General features: G+C 48.4%; 1 protein-coding gene and 1 long non-coding RNA gene across 3 annotated transcripts in view; one reads left to right on the forward strand and one right to left on the reverse strand.

Moving 5' to 3' along the window:
• Positions 1–3359, reverse strand: part of LOC147013531 (E3 ubiquitin-protein ligase TRIM33-like) — a gene marked incomplete at its 3' end in the record, with an annotated part of 165423 nt that extends 162064 nt beyond the window's left edge. Inside the window, exons 1-2 of the mRNA XM_085853486.1 lie at positions 2400–3359; positions 1548–1660 (exon numbers count right to left, since the gene is read on the reverse strand). Of these exons, the coding sequence (XP_085709612.1) occupies positions 1548–1660; positions 2400–2859 (573 nt within the window). The remainder of the gene's footprint in view (positions 1–1547; positions 1661–2399) is intronic.
• A 2351-nt stretch (positions 3360–5710) lies between these two features.
• The window catches only part of LOC147013532 (uncharacterized), an 80151-nt gene continuing 66961 nt past the window's right edge, over positions 5711–18900 (forward strand). Inside the window, exons 1-3 of one of the 2 annotated variants that reach the window (XR_015051360.1) lie at positions 5711–6562; positions 6863–6983; positions 7567–8582. This is a non-coding gene — a long non-coding RNA (uncharacterized LOC147013532). The other variant, XR_015051354.1, reaches the window with a different exon arrangement.

Raw genomic sequence — 18900 nt, forward strand, 5'->3', positions numbered from 1 at the left:
GACATTCCATCTCTTCACCAAAATACCGTGGGACATTCCATCTCTTCATCAAAATATCATGGGACATTCCATCTCTTCACCAAAATATCGTGGATCATTCCATCTCGTAACGAAAATATCGTGAGACATTCCATCTCTTCACCAAAATATTGTGGGACATTGTATCTTTCACGAAAATATCGTGGAACATTCCATCTCTTCACCAAAATGTCATGGGACATTCCATCTCTTCACCAAAATATTGTGGGACATTCCATCTCTTCACTAAAATATCATGGGACATTCCATTTCTTCACCAAAATATTGTGGGACATTCCATCTTTTAACCAAAATATCGTGGGACATTCCATCTCGTAACCAAAATATCATGGGACATTCCATCTCTTCCCGAAAATATAGCAGGACATTCTATCTCTAAACCAAAATATCATGGGACATTCCAACTCTGAACAAAATATCATGGGACATTCCATCTCGTAACCAAAATATCGTGGAACATTCCATCTCTTCATCAAAATATCATGGGACATTCCATCTCTTCACCAAAATATAGCGGGACATTCCCTCTCTTAACCAAAATATCATGGGACATTCCATCTCTTCACCAAAATATAGCGGGACATTCCATCTCGTAACCAAAATATCAGGGAACATTCCATCTCTTCACCAAAATATCGTGGAACATTCCATCTCGTAACCAAAATATCATGGGACATTCCATCTCTTCACCAAAATATCGTAGGACATTCCATCTCGTAACCAAAATATCATGGGACATTCCATCTCTTCACCAAAATATCATGGGACATTCCATCTCGTAACCAAAATATCATGGGACATTCCATCTCGTCACCAAAATCTCGTGGAACATTCCACCTCGTCACCAAAATATCGTGGAACATTCCACCTCGTCACCAAAATATTGTGGAACATTCCATCTCGTAACCAAAATATCAAGGAACATTCCATCTCATAACCAAAATATCAGGGAACATTCCATCTCGTAACCAAAATATCATGGAACATTCCATATCTTCACCAAAATATCATGGGACATTCCATCTCTTCACCAAAATATCATGGGACATTCCATCTTGTCACGAAAATTTTGTGGGATAATCCATCTGGCACCTAAAATATCGTGGTACATTCGATCTCCACCAAAATGCAGTGGGACATTGCATCTCAAAATGAAAATATCGTGGGACATTCCATCTCAAAATGAAAATATCGTGGGACATTCCATCTCTAAATGAAAATATCGTGGGACAATCCATCTCGTCACGAAAATATCGTGGGAAAATCCATCTCATAACAAAAATATCATGGGACAATCCATCTCATAACCCTCCTGCCTTTCTCCTTGGCTTCTTCATTTGGTCACGTCACTCAATCTACTTTATTCCTGAACACATATCACGACCTCTTTCGCAATATCGAGGCATGCATCAAAGTGTGGCCAATCACAATTTCAAGGTGTCAATCTAGTCTGCATGTGAACCCATACTCTTAACATTAAATCTCGATTCTAGATTAAACAAACTCACCTGCCGCAAGTTCTGAGAGCTTCCCTTGGCACCTTCTCCTCCTTCCAATACGAAATAATTGTCTATGATGTCCGCCGGGCGGAAGTCTTGCAAGCAAACGGGACAACGCACAACTGGACGGAGAAAGACAAAATAAAACAAAAAAAAAATACAACTGAGTAATAAAATGTACATTTATTGTTAATATCGTACGAGCTCCTCTCGTTATCACAGATATCTGCTTCGCACTCCATTCTCCACACCATCTCACATTCCTCATACGTTATACCTCATATCTCCATGAATCCACCTTTAACCTCCATTTCATGCATCATCATCATCATCATCTACATATTGAGAGCAATTTAAATAATCCCCCCCCCCTTTCCAAAAAATTGTGGGATGGCTGGATGACCGAGGTATGCATCGCCGCCTCTAAGCCGATTTGCCTGGGTTCGAATCCCGACCAAGCTATAAACTGCCATCGTGGTGTTTTACAGGCAGGGGTAATTCCTCAGCTTGTGTGCCGTCCCTCGGATGGACGTTAAGCCGGGTATCCCATGTGCCGACATTAATTGGTGGACGTTAAAGAACCCACGGCGTCCTTCGCGAAGAGTAGGCGAGCTATTGCCGCACCCTGACCAAAGTGGCGATTGTGCGAGAGTGGGGAGGGGGGGCACCACACACACACACACACACACACACACACACACACACACACACACACACACACACGCACACACACACACACACACACACACACACACACACACACACACACACACACACACACACACACACACACACACACACAGACACAGACACACACTTCCCCCTTCCCCCCATCACGTGATTTAAGCGTGGACTCCTCACCTAGAGCCGTGTTATCTCCAGTCGCTGTCGGTAAATTAGGAGTGATCACTCGACTCTCCGCCGATGGCAGACAGCGCCGACAAAACGAGTGCAGACACGGGAGAAGCTGCGGCTCCCGTCCGGACAACACGCCACGACACCCGGCACAGTTGTAGATACAGCAGTCGTGGACGAGCGTTGAATGTTCCGGTTCCGCGGTGACCTCCGGCCCCGACTCGGCGGGAGCATCGTCACTCGACACTCCAACCGACAAGGCAGGGTTCAGCCTCGGAGAAGGAGGAACCTCGGTGGTGGTGGACGAGGCCTGAGCAGCAGCAACTTGCTCCGACGTCGTCGTCGTCGTCGTCGTCGTCGTCGTCGTCGTCGTCGACATCGTCGACGTCGTGTCCTTGTCCGTCGAACTCCGTCTCGGATCCTGGACCTGGTTGTTCTCCTCACTCACGGACACGGCCTCGGACATCGTGTCCACGGATTAGCGGCGAGGAGACTCGAAGCTGGACGAGAATATCGAGGAATTAATAACCGAAAGAGTCGTTAATATGAACGTCGGGAGGGGAGAGGAGAGGAGGACGAGGGCGAAATGAGAGCGAAGAGAACGACAGAAGGACGAGTTCGGAGGCGATTTGTTATGAGGCGGTCAAGAGCGGATATAAAATATCGCGGATGAAGACGACGAAGTAACTTAGCAGATGTATCGAGGCCAGAAGTCAGATTTTTCCGGGGATGTGGACGAATCAGGAAGAAAAGAACGACGGGAGAGAATCCATCGCGACAGGAGGTCGAGAGGAAAATACGACAAAATGCTGAGGTGACATCGAAAAGAAAAAGAATTGCATGAAGCGATGAAACGAACCAATGATAAACGACGATTTAGAGACAGAGCGGGAATAAACGACTTCGCTGCCTTGGAATCCCTCCTCCCAAAAAACAAAATCTCGCGAGAACAAAGGTGACACTGTTTATACCGTCGATCCTTCATTTCGTCCTTCGTTTCGAAAGAGATAACGACGTTTTTTAAAATCCAACAAATCAAAAGTATGCTTCGACAAAGTATCATTAATAAATTACACTGAGGAAAATAGATGGAGAATTGGACAAAAGATACAAAAACCAAAACACCTGAATCACTACCGCTAACCTTACCGACATGGCCGCTAGTCCGTGTACGAATAAAGAATTTTTTTTTTTTTTTTTAGACCGGAACTGACGGAGACTCCGATCAATCAACGAATTCCGACAAGGAATATAGAGAGGAGCCTATGCACACTATAAAGTAAACTATGCCTAACTAGTAAACTATGCACACTACACTACACCTCATCATAAATTGGGCTATTTTACTTTTCTTTCAAGGCGCATTCTAGTGTTACACACGGTGAAAAGAACCGCTGAACCAGAGCGGTACCTTGTAAGCGGCACGATGATTGGATGACGGTGGTTTCTGGCGTCCGGTTGCACAAAACAAAGCGTGTGATTGGGTGATCATCGTGAAGGATTGCTATTGGTGGACGCGGTGAGGCCAAGAACAGTGAGGAAGAGCAGGGGGCGTGTCTGACAAACGATGGAAATGATTGGCAGCTCGCGGGAAGGATAACAGGAGCAACGCACACTTTGCGGTCTCGCTCATGACTCGACCGACAGATCCGTTGATAATATCATATCATCATCAGATCCTTCAGATTTAATAATCACTCCAATCGTCGAATAAGTATTTGAAAATAAAATAAAATAGTCCGAGAGTAGGCCTCATTAAATTGTATTGAAGTTTTAAAACGATTCAAAAACTCGAAGGATTAAAAAAAAAAATCCATATATCCGTACCTCAACGTGCGAGTACCTCGTTATATTTTATAAAAGCACAAAATTATGATTTTTTTGTTTTTTTTATAAACAAAAGGAAGCAGTGCATTGAAGCGGTTACACCGCTTAAAAAGTATCCCCATTGGGGATTGAGGGTTACTTCTCCAATAGGTTGTTTCTCCTCACTGTCCTGATGTAAACAACAAGAACAAGAAAAAAAACGAAACACGCATGAAAAACCAAACAACAACAAATTTAAAAAAAAAAAAATGTCGAGGCTCGTATAAGAGCTAAAACTGAGAAACGAACGAAACACGTTGGGTTAAAAAAGGTTCTTTGTTTTTTACGGAGAGATGGCAGGAAGAACGTTCCGTATAGTGTTGTATATAGTAGAAAAATCGTGCAAATTATGATACAAGAATCAAATTTGGCACATTTGTTCTCCAGGGGATTCCAATCAAATCTGCCTGATTGGCCATTTGAAAATCCAATTTTTTAAAAATTTGGATTTAGTGTAGTATAATATATTTAGTCTAGGCATAGTGTAGTGTAGTATTTTTTCAAAAGTTGGATTTAGTGTAGTATAATATATTTAGTCTAGGCATAGTGTAGTGTAGTATTTTTTCAAAAGTTGGATTTAGTGTAGTATAATATATTTAGTCTAGGCATAGTGTAGTGTAGTAATTTTTCAAAATTTGGATTTAGTGTAGTATAATATATTTAGTCTAGGCATAGTGTAGTGTAGTAATTTTTCAAAATTTGGATTTTGTGTAGTATAATATATTTAGTCTAGGCATAGTGTAGTGTAGTAATTTTTCAAAATTTGGATTTAGTGTAGTATAATATATTTAGTCTAGGCATAGTGTAGTGTAGTATTTTTTCAAAATTTGGATTTAGTGTAGTATAATATATTTAGTCTAGGCATAGTGTAGTGTAGTAATTTTTCAAAATTTGGATTTTGTGTAGTATAATATATTTAGTCTAGGCATAGTGTAGTGTAGTATTTTTTCAAAATTTGGATTTAGTGTAGTACAATATATTTAGTCTAGGCATAGTGTAGTGTAGTAATTTTTCAAAATTTGGATTTAGTGTAGTATAATATATTTAGTCTAGGCATAGTGTAGTGTCGTATTTTTTCAAAATTTGGATTTATTGTAGTATAATATATTTAGTCTAGGCATAGTGTAGTGTTGTAATTTTTCAAAATTTGGATTTAGTGTAGTATAATATATTTAGTCTCGGCATAGTGTAGTGTAGTATTTTTTTCAAAATTTGGATTTAGTGTAGTATAATATATTTAGTCTAGGCATAGTGTAGTGTAGTATTTTTTCAAAATTTGGATTTAGTGTAGTATAATATATTTAGTCTAGGCATAGTGTAGTGTAGTAATTTTTCAAAATTTGGATTTAGTGTAGTATAATATATTTAGTCTAGGCATAGTGTAGTGTCGTATTTTTTCAAAATTTGGATTTATTGTAGTATAATATATTTAGTCTAGGCATAGTGTAGTGTAGTAATTTTTCAAAATTTGGATTTAGTGTAGTATAATATATTTAGTCTAGGCATAGTGTAGTGTAGTAATTTTTCAAAATTTGGATTTAGTGTAGTATAATATATTTAGTCTAGGCATAGTGTAGTGTAGTATTTTTTTCAAAATTTGGATTTTCAAATGGCCAATCAGGTAGATTTGATTAGAATCCCCTGGAGAACAAATGTGCCAAATTTGATGCTTGTATCATTTGCACGATTCCTCTCAAAACTTGCTGTTATCGGCCCCACTAGTGTGTTGAAGCGCTTTGCACCGCTGAAACAGCGCCCTCAGGCGATATTGAACAATTTCAAAGATTGGCCTCCTTTTCGTCCATTTGTTGCGCCTTGGCGAAATTTTAGTAGTTGGTACCATTGGTAACACCCCCCCACCCCCACCCCGTGGATGTCAGCGGCGTGGATGTCAGATTTGGATTTCAGGAAAGCAAACTTTGTTACCGCGATGATGTCAGCGGCTTGTTTTATTTATTTATATATCACCAGTGATCTGTGATATCTGCCTTCCACCGGTGGTCACGCCCCCACATGATACACATTTACATCAACAAGTTTCCCTGAACCCCAGGAACCATTAATTACTTTTAACACCCGTTACGGACCAGCATTTCCATTTAATTGTGCTTTGGTGGTTGTTTTAGCTGTTGAATGTCCTGTTGGGTTGCAAAGACCCCCCAAACAGCCGCGTTTCGGCGTTAAACCGACTAATTCACTCAGGAACGGGGGGGGGGGGTGGAATCCATGGCCGGAGCACCCTCACCCTGCATGCTGTACTGTTCAGTGGACATTTACCTTCGCTTCGTACGTCATCTCACCTGGTGAGTTATCACGTGCTCAACTCCCTCCACTCCTCGGGTCCACGTGTCGGACATCTTACTGCTGTTGCCTTGGTGACGACTTCAGCTTGCGCATCCTTGCTGGTGTTGCAGAAGTAATTTTTCATCCACACTCACACTCGTACACATACATATCTACATTATATTACACATACCCGCACAAACATAATATACTCTCGGTAGTAATAAATTGGTGTACATTAATTAATTTTATTGGAAACATTCCATGCCACGGTGCAACTTGACTAAATCCAACTATTAACTGGCTTTATACTTTTCCAGTTTTCTGTGCCCAAGCCTTATCTGCCTGATATAAACTGCCAGGAGAGAAAGGAATGTGAGAAATGAATGTTCGAAGGTCACACAGCATCTGGACATGCAGGCCAGCCCGTGTCGAGGAAAGGTGGGAGGGCTCTTGTCCGAACGGCTCGAGGAACAGACTGGCTTCGCTGAATTGTTTCTGTAAAATGTATGATTTGTATGAACCGGAGGAACGATTTATTATGAGATATGCCGACCGAGCTCAGGGATTAGCTCATTCACCGAGATAACTGAAGACCAGGCGCCAGAAAGTCTTGAATTGCAAGATTGACCAAAATGCCTGTCCATTGGCTCAGAGCATCATGCCCCATAATAAATCTTTCCCCAAGTCCGGTTCACTTTAATGTAGGAGTGTAGCTGTCCCGTTACTCCAACATGATGGCCTCGACAAAAACCATCGTCAAGGTTCTGTTGACGCTCCGTCACTGTGCCAAAGTGCCACTGATACTGTTGTTTATCGCCAGATGTATCTTGTTTTATTTAACCTTCTCACACTATGTAAACCGCACCCTTGCATGCTTGAGTATAAAAGAATGCCGACTGGATCACCCAGGCAGAGAGATTCGGTGCATATTGTGGATGTGTCTCTCTCCATACATGTATGAATAAATTGTTTAATTCTGTCACATTTGAAACCTGATTGGAAACGGAGTTTTCTTCCGCAGTGCCTCGTCAAGAAGGCAGCTTGCCAGTTCCTGCACTCCCTCCTCTTGTTCAAGTGTACTATTGCCCATCACAGCGTGGAGTTCCAGTCTTCGATGTCTCTCGTACACCTTGACCTGTGGACTCGGGTTCTTCTCCAAAAACGAGGACGTCTGACCCGTCAGCTTCTTCCTGTGCATGCCCTCCGGACTCGATCCTTTAGATCATGCTCACGCCCAACCCTTCACTCGCGTATAACCCGCTGGAGTTCACCGTATGAACTGTTTGCTTGGGATAAGTTGTCGCCTCGAGAGTCGTGAGTTGACTTATAACTGCACTGTTGTCCGTGACGTTTGTCCTTATTTAATTTGGGGATTCTTCGGAAAGTCATTAAGTGTTAGTCGGCCAGGGAATATGCAAGGGTACTCGGTGCCCGAGGGGAACCTTCGGCTTTGCGTGCCCCCCCCCCAATTCCCACCGGGCACAATATTAACTTTTCAAAATGCATATTGTGCTTTAGTATGACTACAACTTCTGTCTTTATAATTACACGTTTATTTTGCACCAGCAAAAGTACCCGTCGCCGGTGAGCTAGTGACGGGAAAAGCTAGCCGTGGTGGTGGCAAGAATAACCACAGAAGATGACAGTCGTGCAGTTACGGAGGAGGGGGCAAATTAAATCCATCTTGCACGTCATAAATGTGTTGGGGACATTATCTGTGAGATTATTTTTCACAAAGTTTGAAACACCTTGTGGTCGCGCCAAACTTTGGAACTCATCTTGCAGTGGCTCGCAATTCGCTTGACGTTCCCAACAAATTATTCTTACATCAAACGAACGTGCCGACTGCCGAGCTCTCTCTTCACCAGATAACTCCTCCCGTTTGCTGTTTTTTACCTTGTGAGCCTTAACCAATTGGTTCTCCCTTGGGCTGCTTGAGCCCACGATATGCCCGCCTGCCCGCCGTTACCAGTTTTCAGGTGCCGTTCATGGTTCTTACTTCAACGCAGGGGCTGACAGGATGGGCGAGACTGAGAGGTACGCACATACTTCTGCCGTCCCCGGGGAGGGGAGGGGGGGCAGTTTCACCTGGCGTGTGGAGTTGGCTATTAACACAACAGTTCATATTAAAGCAAAAACAGTCATAAACAGTCTGCTTGTTCATGTGTGTGATAACCATGAATCATTCTTTCATTCATTTTTGCCACTCTAGATGACCGCCTAGTTCGCCTTATGGTTGCACTGGCCTTAAGTGTTGCAGTGAATTAGTATTATTGCGTTTAAAGTAGACAGAAGGGATTAATAAATATTACTAATAAAGTTACCCTTCTGTCTTTTGTCGTATGTTGGTTTCACCCTTAAAACAACACAAAAGACATTAGTATATCAATTTCTTTTCTGCCATGCCACCCTGCAGGTTACCGGTGCCCTTGCTGCGGTGCTTCGAGGCGACACCTAACAGCATAAAACCTATCACCCCACATGTTCAGTTTCCAAGCGCTTGTCAAGCCGTTGCGTATCCACGGTTTTGAAGGGAGTGCTTCCTTGAGTGGTTAAGCCACTTGGCGAACTCTCCACAAGAAACTTAGTAACTGAACACCCCTCATGAGCACAACCACCGTTTGTCAACCCATTCCCTTCAGTGGTTTAAGAGTGCGCAGAAGTCAAACAACCAGACACTTCTCAAATTATATATACTAGAAGCACCCGCTCCCTACGGGAGCTGTCAAGGGGGTCATGTTATTATATTCATGCCTATTTTACTCCTAGGGGTCCCAGGATTACACACCCCCAAAAATGGTTGCGATCGGTTCAGCCGTTTTTGCGGTACCTGGGAACAGACAGACGGACAGACAGTGAATTATAGTAACAAGAAGATATAAAGATATATATATATATATATATATATATATATATATATATATATATATATATATATATATATATATATATATATATATATATATATATATAGTATATATATTAGCATGATATTAATTTATTATACTGGGTCTCTATTACCATACAAGGAATTTGGTTGGACTCAGAAGGGTAGAAGGTCCATCATGACTGCACATTTCTGCCAATATCCACAAACTGGCCAATACCCAATGCTTTGAAGTACCGTACCTTATGCCAGTTTCAAGTTAAAAGATTTCTACTGCAGCTACCTTTCTCGGGAGAGCATTCCATGCACTCATTACTTTAATTCTGAGTGAATAAGACTCACCTGAACACCGTCCCACCTCTCCTCTCCTTCACCCTCAAGCTGTGGCCCCTGGCCCCATTGCAGTCTATTCTGATGAAAACCTCTTCTGAACTTATTCTGTCAACCCTTCATTGTCTTAAACGTATCTATCAGGTCCCCTCGCAAGCAATTTCCTCCTTTCTTTGGAGTAAAGTCCTGCCTCTGTGGGAACGTGACAATGACAGAGTGTGTGTAACTACATTGTTCAGATTTGGATTTCAGGAAAGCAAACTTTGAGGGTGTGACAAGAGTCCGGTGCTCTGGATCGGGAAAAGCTAACGAGTGGTCCGGCTGCATCCGATGGATGGACAGCCTTCGAGGATATGCTTTCTGCAGAGCAGGTATATTCCTGTGAGGTGTAATGGTGGAGGTAGAAAGGAAGCAGGTTGGTTGAGCAGGAAAGTAAGAAGTGTAATGAAGGATAAGCAGAAGGCATTTGCGAGGTTCAAAATAATAGGACCGGAGTCTGATCCACATCAGTGGAGAAGTAAACAGAGGCTCGTTAATTAAATAACTCGGCAAGCCAAAAGGTCAAAAATACTGTTTGAAACATAACAGCAAAGCATTCTTGAAGTATATTAGAGGTTTTTATTATTTCGAATGCAGCCTGTAGTTGCTGGTTGCATCATTGCTTGGGAGCTTGGCTGTGCCGTTGATGCAGTGCCCCGTACCCATTAAGACGGGACTCATTTTGCCAACCTCAGAAGGATGACAGGCTGAGTCAACCCACCTGGTATTATTTAACGGTTGAGAGGAGCTCAATCTCAAGACCCAAAAATCTTAAGGCAGCCATCTTAACCCTTAAACCAATACCAAGCTTGTATGTAAAAGGTTAAGATAAGTGTGGGCCCCTTGAGGAATAGCACAGGAGGATTGGTGGATGATTAACGTGAGAAGGCAGGGTTATCATTAAGTGAAAACAATTTTGCTTCTACATTCGCACAAGAACAGTCAGGGGAACGTCCAATATCTGAGACTATCTATCCCAGGGGTGAAAGGAGATCAAAATCAGCATTTATGGAAAGAAAGAAACAGCTCGGAAAACCAAGGGATGATAAAGCTCCAAGGCCAGGTAATATGCATCCACAAGTTTTGAAGGAGGTGGCAGAGCAAATAATCATGATGTTAACTAACTTCAACAGCTCGTTTGAGTCAGGGCAAGTACCGGAGTCACAAATGTGACATTGTTATTAGCAAGCGCATGCGAAGCGAAAAGTGGGGTAAAGCAGTTGGTTCTCTGTCAATCTGTCTGCGGGCATCAGTTTATGATTGAGGAAAAACTTAATTTCAATTGAGTGTTACATTTTGAACACGAATTCAAACATGAATCCAAACATGAAGCTGCAGTTCAGCACAACATTGGCTCTGAATTTCCACATTGTATGGAACCTCGTCCCGACACACATGTGCAGAGAGGACTGGGATTATGCTTTTTGTCTGTCTTCCTGGTCAAACAAAACACAAAATCATTCCAAACAGGAAACTTACTGTTTTAAAGACGTCATAAAGGACACAAACGACAGGCACGAAGAACGAATCGCATAAAATAAGGTGCTGTAAACATTAATCGTGCGAAATAAGGTGGTGTAGAAGATGCTGCATCAACAGCACTGAGCTTCTGATTCAATGGTACCAGCCTGAAAAAAAGAGCCAAATACCAGCCTGAATAAAGAGCCAAATACCAGCATGAGTAAAGAGCCAAATACCAGCCTGAATAAAGAGCCAAATACCAGCATGAGTAAAGAGCCAAATACCAGCCTGAATAAAGAGCCAAATACCAGCATGAATAAAGAGCCAAATACCAGCATGAATAAAGAGCCAAATACCAGCATGAGTAAAGAGCCAAATACCAGCCTGAATAAAGAGCCAAATACCAGCCTGAATAAAGAGCCAAATACCAGCATGAATAAAGAGCCAAACACCAGCCTGAATAAAGAGCCAAGTACCAGCCTGAATAACGAGCCAAGTACCAGCATGAATAAAGAGCCAAACACCAGCCTGAATAAAGAGCCAAATACCAGCCTGAATAAAGAGCCAAGTACCAGCCTGAATAACGAGCCAAGTACCAGCCTGAATAACGAGCCAAGTACCAGCCTGAATAACGAGCCAAGTACCAGCCTGAATAATGAGCCAAGTACCAGCCTGAATAAAGAGCCAACGATTCTAGCTCAGAGGAAGAGGTTCACAAAATAAACTGTCCTAATTGTATGTCAGGTGTCACACGTTGTGGAAGTTACTTCTTCTGTCAAACTTGATATAACAATGAGCGATGCTAACCTCATCAGAATTGCACAACATGTGCTATAGTACCTAGGTCATCTAAGAAAGTGGAGAAAGTTCGAGAAAAGGTTTTCCTGGCGACCTGACCACGTGCTCTCTCGCACAATCTCAAGCATGGAGAAGCTCTTGTGAACAATGGTACTTGTAGCATGTGGAGTGAATTGCAAATTACCCAATATCCCTTTCAGAATGTCAGAGTGCATTTGTGTCATAATAACGTGTTCTCTGGGTTTTGTTCACTTTCCCTGGACATACAGATTACAGTGATGTATTACCCCATCCCCTCCACCCAACCCCCAGCACATGACCGAGCATCATGTTTTCAACTTCAAAACGAAGAATGGTGAACTGACCCAAACAACAATTCAAGGAATGCGTTGATCATCTTGTGATGTTCATCCCATCGTTGAAGCTTCATCCATTGGTAGCACGTGGCTGCACATTTACATCATTGCTGAGAGTGTGGCTGATGCAGTGCCCCGTGCAGGGGATTTGTTCATGGTGCCGGCAAGAACTCACCCCCCCATTGGTTTTCATGTCCTTGAGCGGGTGTGATGAGAAGGTGTAACGGAGTCCTCCCAAAGGTCTATATCAACCCCTCGTGTTGAGGCCCAAGTTAGGAGGTTTTCCCTGTTCTCCTATCTGTTACAAACACTTTTAGGGATTGATCTTCTCTTGGATATCCGCTGACAGGCAGTGAGTGCTGGCATACCGTTCCGGTGACTCACTCTCTATAATGGCCGCGTTGACGCACTACCCTGCATATGACAGTGTTCTTGCTGAATCGAGATTCAAGCCCACACGGCAATGGTGGAGTGAATCGGGGCAGGTGTGCAAGGGGTGTGTGCTGGCGGATGGTGTGGGTGGTGGTCGTATGGCAGCTTAGCTGCTGGGGTAGCTATCATTTCTTGAAGCGCGACCGTTTCTCTGATGCAGTGCCCCTCCACCAGTACACACACTGGAACTGGTACTCGTTTCGCCGACCTTGGAAGGATGACAGGCTGAGTCAACCCCCTGGTGTATTAATTCAGCGGCCGACGGGGCTTCAACTCAGGACCCTGGGATCCCAAGCCACCACCCAAACCACCACCCTAACACCAGGCTCCATGGTGTGGGTGCAGATGGGGTTTACCAGGAGTGAGTGGAGGTTGGGTGTATCTGCAGCTGGTGGAGGTGTGGCGTATTGGGGGATGGGGTGGGGTGTACCAGAAGTGGGAGAGTTGGGTACCAATCAGAATGGAATGGGGTTCACTGGAGGGGTACAGGTGGGGTGTGAGACTGGTGCTATGGGGGGGAGGTGTACCAATGGGTAAATGTGGGTGTACTGGAGAAAGGTGGGTACACCAAGAGAGTGGGGGGAACAAAGGGTAGATGTGAGTGTACCAGAATGGGGTAGGAGGGATGTACCAGGGTAAGGAGGAGGGGTGTACCAAGGATTGGTGGGGGGGGGTGCGGAGTGTATCAGGATGGGATGGGTGTACAGAATGACGGGGGTTGGAGTGTACTTGGAGAGAGGATGCGAATGTTCCAAGGGTGGATGTTGGTTTACTGTAACATTGGAAGGGGTGTGTCATGGAGAAAAAGAGTGTGAATGTACCTGATTGTAAAAAAAAGTGTGAATGTGTAGGGGGTAAGAGTGTGGATGTACCTGGTGGGGGGGGGGCATGTACATGATGGGGGAAGGGGCATGGTAGTGTACCAGAGGATGGATGTGGGTGTTCCAGCAGGGAGGGGCTATTAAGGGTTGATGTTGGTGCATCTGAATGGGGTAGGAGGTTTCCGGGGAGAGGGGCGTACGTACCAAAGTGGAGGCAGGTGTGGGGTAGATTGGGGTGGGGGAATATAGAATGAGGGGAGGTTGGGTGTACCGGGGGGCTGTGTCGCTATACCAGGGCTGGGTGGAGGTTAGGTATATCTATGGCGAGTGGAAGTGTGGTGTGTTGGGGGATGGAGTTGTGTGTACCAGAAGCAGGGGAGTTGGGTACCAATGGGAAGGGGGTTGGGTGTTCCGGGGGCATGAGTGTACCAAGCGTGATGTGGGTGTACCGGAGGGGAGGGAGTGCACAAGGACGGAGGTGAGTGTAGCAGTGGAGGATAGGAGGTTACCAGGGTGGGGTGGAGAGCAGGGGAAAAATAGAGTTGTCCCAAAGGGGGGAGGTGTGGGGTGTATCTCGGTAAAGAGGGGACGGTTACAGAATTGGAGGGAGAGTGGTGGGTGGGTGTATTGGGGGATGGAGTGGGTGCATCAGAAGTGGGGGAGTTGGGTACTAATAGGGAGGGTTGAGGTGCACGAGGAAGGTGAGGATGACGAATGAGAGGGGGAGAGGGACCAAAGGGGATGTGAGTGTACCAAGGGGAGAGTGGATGTGGGTGTACCGGAACGTGATAGAGTGGGTGGTGGGGTGCACCTCGATTTATTTACTGGAGTGAAAAAAAACAAGGTTGAGGGTAAAGGTCAAAGGTGTGAGCAAACCAACCCTTGCACAATACTCCCCATAATCCGGGCCTTGGTCCTCGGGTACCCACCGTGGTGGATCACAGAGGGAGGTTCAACTCAACCAATTGCCCTCTTGAGCATCATCTCACCAGGTTTTGGTTTGGATTGGAGGGGATATATTACTATTACCTGTCTTTATTGCTGCATTTTATCACTTCTGAATAAACTTTAATTAAATGGTCTTCAGCTTTTGAAATTATACACGTCCCATGGTGGTTAAAATTGTTAAATATGTGGTTAAACAACGCGATGAGTGGTGTGCGAGTGTTACCCACGTTCCCTGGGGGGTTAAGAAGGATAAAACTCTCAATCAAAGCTCCTGGGGACCGGTGGCCGAGTGTGGTCTGATTCTCACTGAGCGGACCAGTGTGCATGGCCAGGTTCTCACTGAGCGGGCCAGTGCGCACGGCCAGGTTCTCACTGAGCGGGTCAGTGTGCACGGCCATGTTCTCACTGAGCGGGCCAGTGTGCACGGCCAGGTTCTCACTGAGCGGGTCAGTGTGCACGGCCAGGTTCTCACTGAGCGGGCCAGTGTGCACGGCCAGGTTCTGACTGAGCGGGCCAGTGTGCACGGCCATGTTCTCACTGAACGGGCCAGTGTGCACGGCCAGGTTCTCACTGAGCGGGTCAGTGTGCACGGCCATGTTCTCACTGAGCGGGCCAGTGTGCACGGCCAGGTTCTCAATGAGCGGGTCAGTGTGCACGGCCATGTTCTCACTGAGCGGGCCAGTGTGCACGGCCAGGTTCTCACTGAGCGGACCAGTGTGCACGGCCAGGTTCTCACTGAGCGGGTCAGTGTGCACGGCCAGGTTCTCACTGAGCGGGCCAGTGTGCACGGCCAGGTTCTGACTGAGCGGGCCAGTGTGCACGGCCATGTTCTCACTGAACGGGCCAGTGTGCACGGCCAAGTTCTCACTGAGCGGGTCAGTGTGCACGGCCATGTTCTCACTGAGCGGGCCAGTGTGCACGGCCAGGTTCTCACTGAGCGGGCCAGTGTGCACGGCCAGGTTCTCACTGAGCGGGTCAGTGTGCACGGCCAGGTTCTCACTGAGCGGACCAGTGTGCACGGCCATGTTCTCACTGAGCGGGCCAGTGTGCACGGCCATGTTCTCACTGAGCGGGCCAGTGTGCACGGCCAGGTTCTCACTGAGCGGGTCAGTGTGCACGGCCATGTTCTCACTGAGCGGGCCAGTGTGCACGGCCAGGTTCTCACTGAGCGGACCAGTGTGCACGGCCAGGTTCTCACTGAGCGGGTCAGTGTGCACGGCCAGGTTCTCACTGAGCGGGCCAGTGTGCACGGCCAGGTTCTGACTGAGCGGGCCAGTGTGCACGGCCATGTTCTCACTGAACGGGCCAGTGTGCACGGCCAAGTTCTCACTGAGCGGGCCAGTGTGCACGGCCAGGTTCTCACTGAGCGGGCCAGTGTGCACGGCCAGGTTCTCACTGAGCGGGCAGTGTGCACGGCCATGTTCTCACTGAGCGGGCCAGTGTGCACGGCCATGTTCTCACTGAGCGGGCCAGTGTGCACGGCCAGGTTCTCACTGAGCGGGCCAGTGTGCACGGCCAGGTTCTCACTGAGCGGGCCAGTGTGCACGGCCAGGTTCTCACTGAGCGGGTCAGTGTGCACGGCCATGTTCTCACTGAGCGGGCCAGTGTGCACGGCCAGGTTCTCACTGAGCGGGTCAGTGTGCACGGCCATGTTCTCACTGAGCGGGCCAGTGTGCACGGCCAGGTTCTGACTGAGCGGACCAGTGTGCACGGCCAGGTTCTCACTGAGCGGGTCAGTGTGCACGGCCAGGTTCTCACTGAGCGGGCCAGTGTACACGGCCAGGTTCTCACTGAGCGGGCCAGTGTGCACGGCCAGGTTCTCACTGAGCGGGTCAGTGTGCACGGCCAGGTTCTCACTGAGCGGGCCAGTGTGCACGGCCAGGTTCTCACTGAGCGGGCCAGTGTGCACGGCCAGGTTCTCACTGAGCGGGCCAGTGTGCACGGCCAGGTTCTCACTGAGCGGGCCAGTGTGCACGGCCAGGTTCTCACTGAGCGGGTCGTGTACACGGCCAGGTTCTCACTGAGCGGGCCAGTGTGCACGGCCAGGTTCTCACTGAGCGGGCCAGTGTGCACGGCCAGGTTCTTACTGAGCGGGTCGTGTGCACTGCCAGGTTCTCACTGAGCGGGCCAGTGTGCACGGCCAGGTTCTCACTGAGCGGGCCAGTGTGCACGGACAGGTTCTCACTGAGCGGACCAGTGTGCACGGCCAGATTGTCACTGAGCGGACCAGTGTGCACGGCCAGGCTCTTACTGAGAGGGGCCAGTGTGCATGGCCAGGTTCTCACTGAGCGGGCCAGTGTGCACGGCCATGTTCTCACTGAGCGGGCCAGTGTGCACGGCGTTTCTCAATGAGCGGGCCAGTGTGCACGGCCAGGTTCTCAATGAGCGGGCCAGTGTGCACGGCCAGGTTCTCACTGAACGGGCCAGTGTGCCCGGCCAGGTTCTCACTGAGCGGGCCAGTGTGCACGGCCAGGTTCTCACTGAGCGGGCCAGTGTGCACGGCCAGGTTCTCACTGAGCGGGCCAGTGTGCACGGCCAGGTTCTCACTGAGCGGGCCAGTGTGCACGGCCAGGTTCTCACTGAGCGGGCCAGTGTGCACGGCCAGGTTCTCACTGAGCGGGCCAGTGTGCACGGCCAGGTTCTCACTGAGCGGGCCAGTGTGCACGGCCAGGTTCTCACTGAGCGGGCCAGTGTGCACGGCCAGGTTCTCACTGAGCGGGCCAGTGTGCACGGCCAGGTTCTCACTGAGCGGGCCAGTGTGCACGGCCAGGTTCTCACTGAGCGGGCCAGTGTGCACGGCCAGGTTCTCACTGAGCGGGTCAGTGTACACGGCCAGGTTCTCACTGAGCGGGTCAGTGTGCACGGCCAGGTTCTCACTGAGCGGACCAGTGTGCACGGCCAGGTTCTCAATGAGCGGGCCAGTGTGCACGGCCAGGTTCTCACTGAACGGGCCAGTGTGCCCGGCCAGGTTCTCACTGAGCGGGCCAGTGTGCACGGCCAGGTTCTCACTGAGCGGGCCAGTGTGCACGGCCAGGTTCTCAATGAGCGAGCCAGTGTGCACGGCCAGGTTCTCACTGAATGGGCCAGTGTGCCCGGCCAGGTTCTCACTGAGCGGGCCAGTGTGCACGGCCAGGTTCTCACTGAGCGGGCCAGTGTACACGGCCAGGTTCTCACTGAGCGGGCCAGTGTACACGGCCAGGTTCTCACTGAGCGGGCAGTGTGCACGGCCAGGTTCTCACTGAGCGGGCCAGTGTGCACGGCCAGGTTCTCACTGAGCGGGCCAGTGTGCACGGCCAGGTTCTCACTGAGCGGGCCAGTGTGCACGGCCAGGTTCTCACTGAGCGGGCCAGTGTGCACGGCCAGGTTCTCACTGAGCGGGCCAGTGTGCACGGCCAGGTTCTCACTGAGCGGGCCAGTGTGCACGGCCAGGTTCTCACTGAGCGGGCCAGTGTGCACGGCCAGGTTCTCACTGAGCGGGCCAGTGTGCACGGCCAGGTTCTCACTGAGCGGGCCAGTGTGCACGGCCAGGTTCTCACTGAGCGGGCCAGTGTGCACGGCCAGGTTCTCACTGAGCGGGCCAGTGTGCACGGCCAGGTTCTCACTGAGCGGGCCAGTGTGCACGGCCAGGTTCTCACTGAGCGGGCCAGTGTGCACGGCCAGGTTCTCACTGAGCGGGCCAGTGTGCACGGCCAGGTTCTCACTGAGCGGGCCAGTGTGCACGGCTAGGTTCTCACTGAGTGGGTCAGTGTACACGGCCAGGTTCTCACTGAGCGGGTCAGTGTGCACGGCCAGGTTCTCACTGAGCGGGTCAGTGTGCACGGCCAGGTTCTCACTGAGCGGGCCAGTGTGCACGGCCAGGTTCTGACTGAGCGGGCCAGTGTGCACGGCCATGTTCTCACTGAACGGGCCAGTGTGCACGGCCAAGTTCTCACTGAGCGGGCCAGTGTGCACGGCCAGGTTCTCACTGAGCGGGCCAGTGTGCACGGCCAGGTTCTCACTGAGCGGGCAGTGTGCACGGCCATGTTCTCACTGAGCGGGCCAGTGTGCACGGCCATGTTCTCACTGAGCGGGCCAGTGTGCACGGCCAGGTTCTCACTGAGCGGGCCAGTGTGCACGGCCAGGTTCTCACTGAGCGGGCCAGTGTGCACGGCCAGGTTCTCACTGAGCGGGTCAGTGTGCACGGCCATGTTCTCACTGAGCGGGCCAGTGTGCACGGCCAGGTTCTCACTGAGCGGGTCAGTGTGCACGGCCATGTTCTCACTGAGCGGGCCAGTGTGCACGGC

This window comes from Eptatretus burgeri, chromosome 14, assembly GCF_056783735.1.
Source record: "Eptatretus burgeri isolate ZD-2024b chromosome 14, Ebu_testis_v1, whole genome shotgun sequence".
NCBI lineage: Eukaryota > Metazoa > Chordata > Myxini > Myxiniformes > Myxinidae > Eptatretus > Eptatretus burgeri.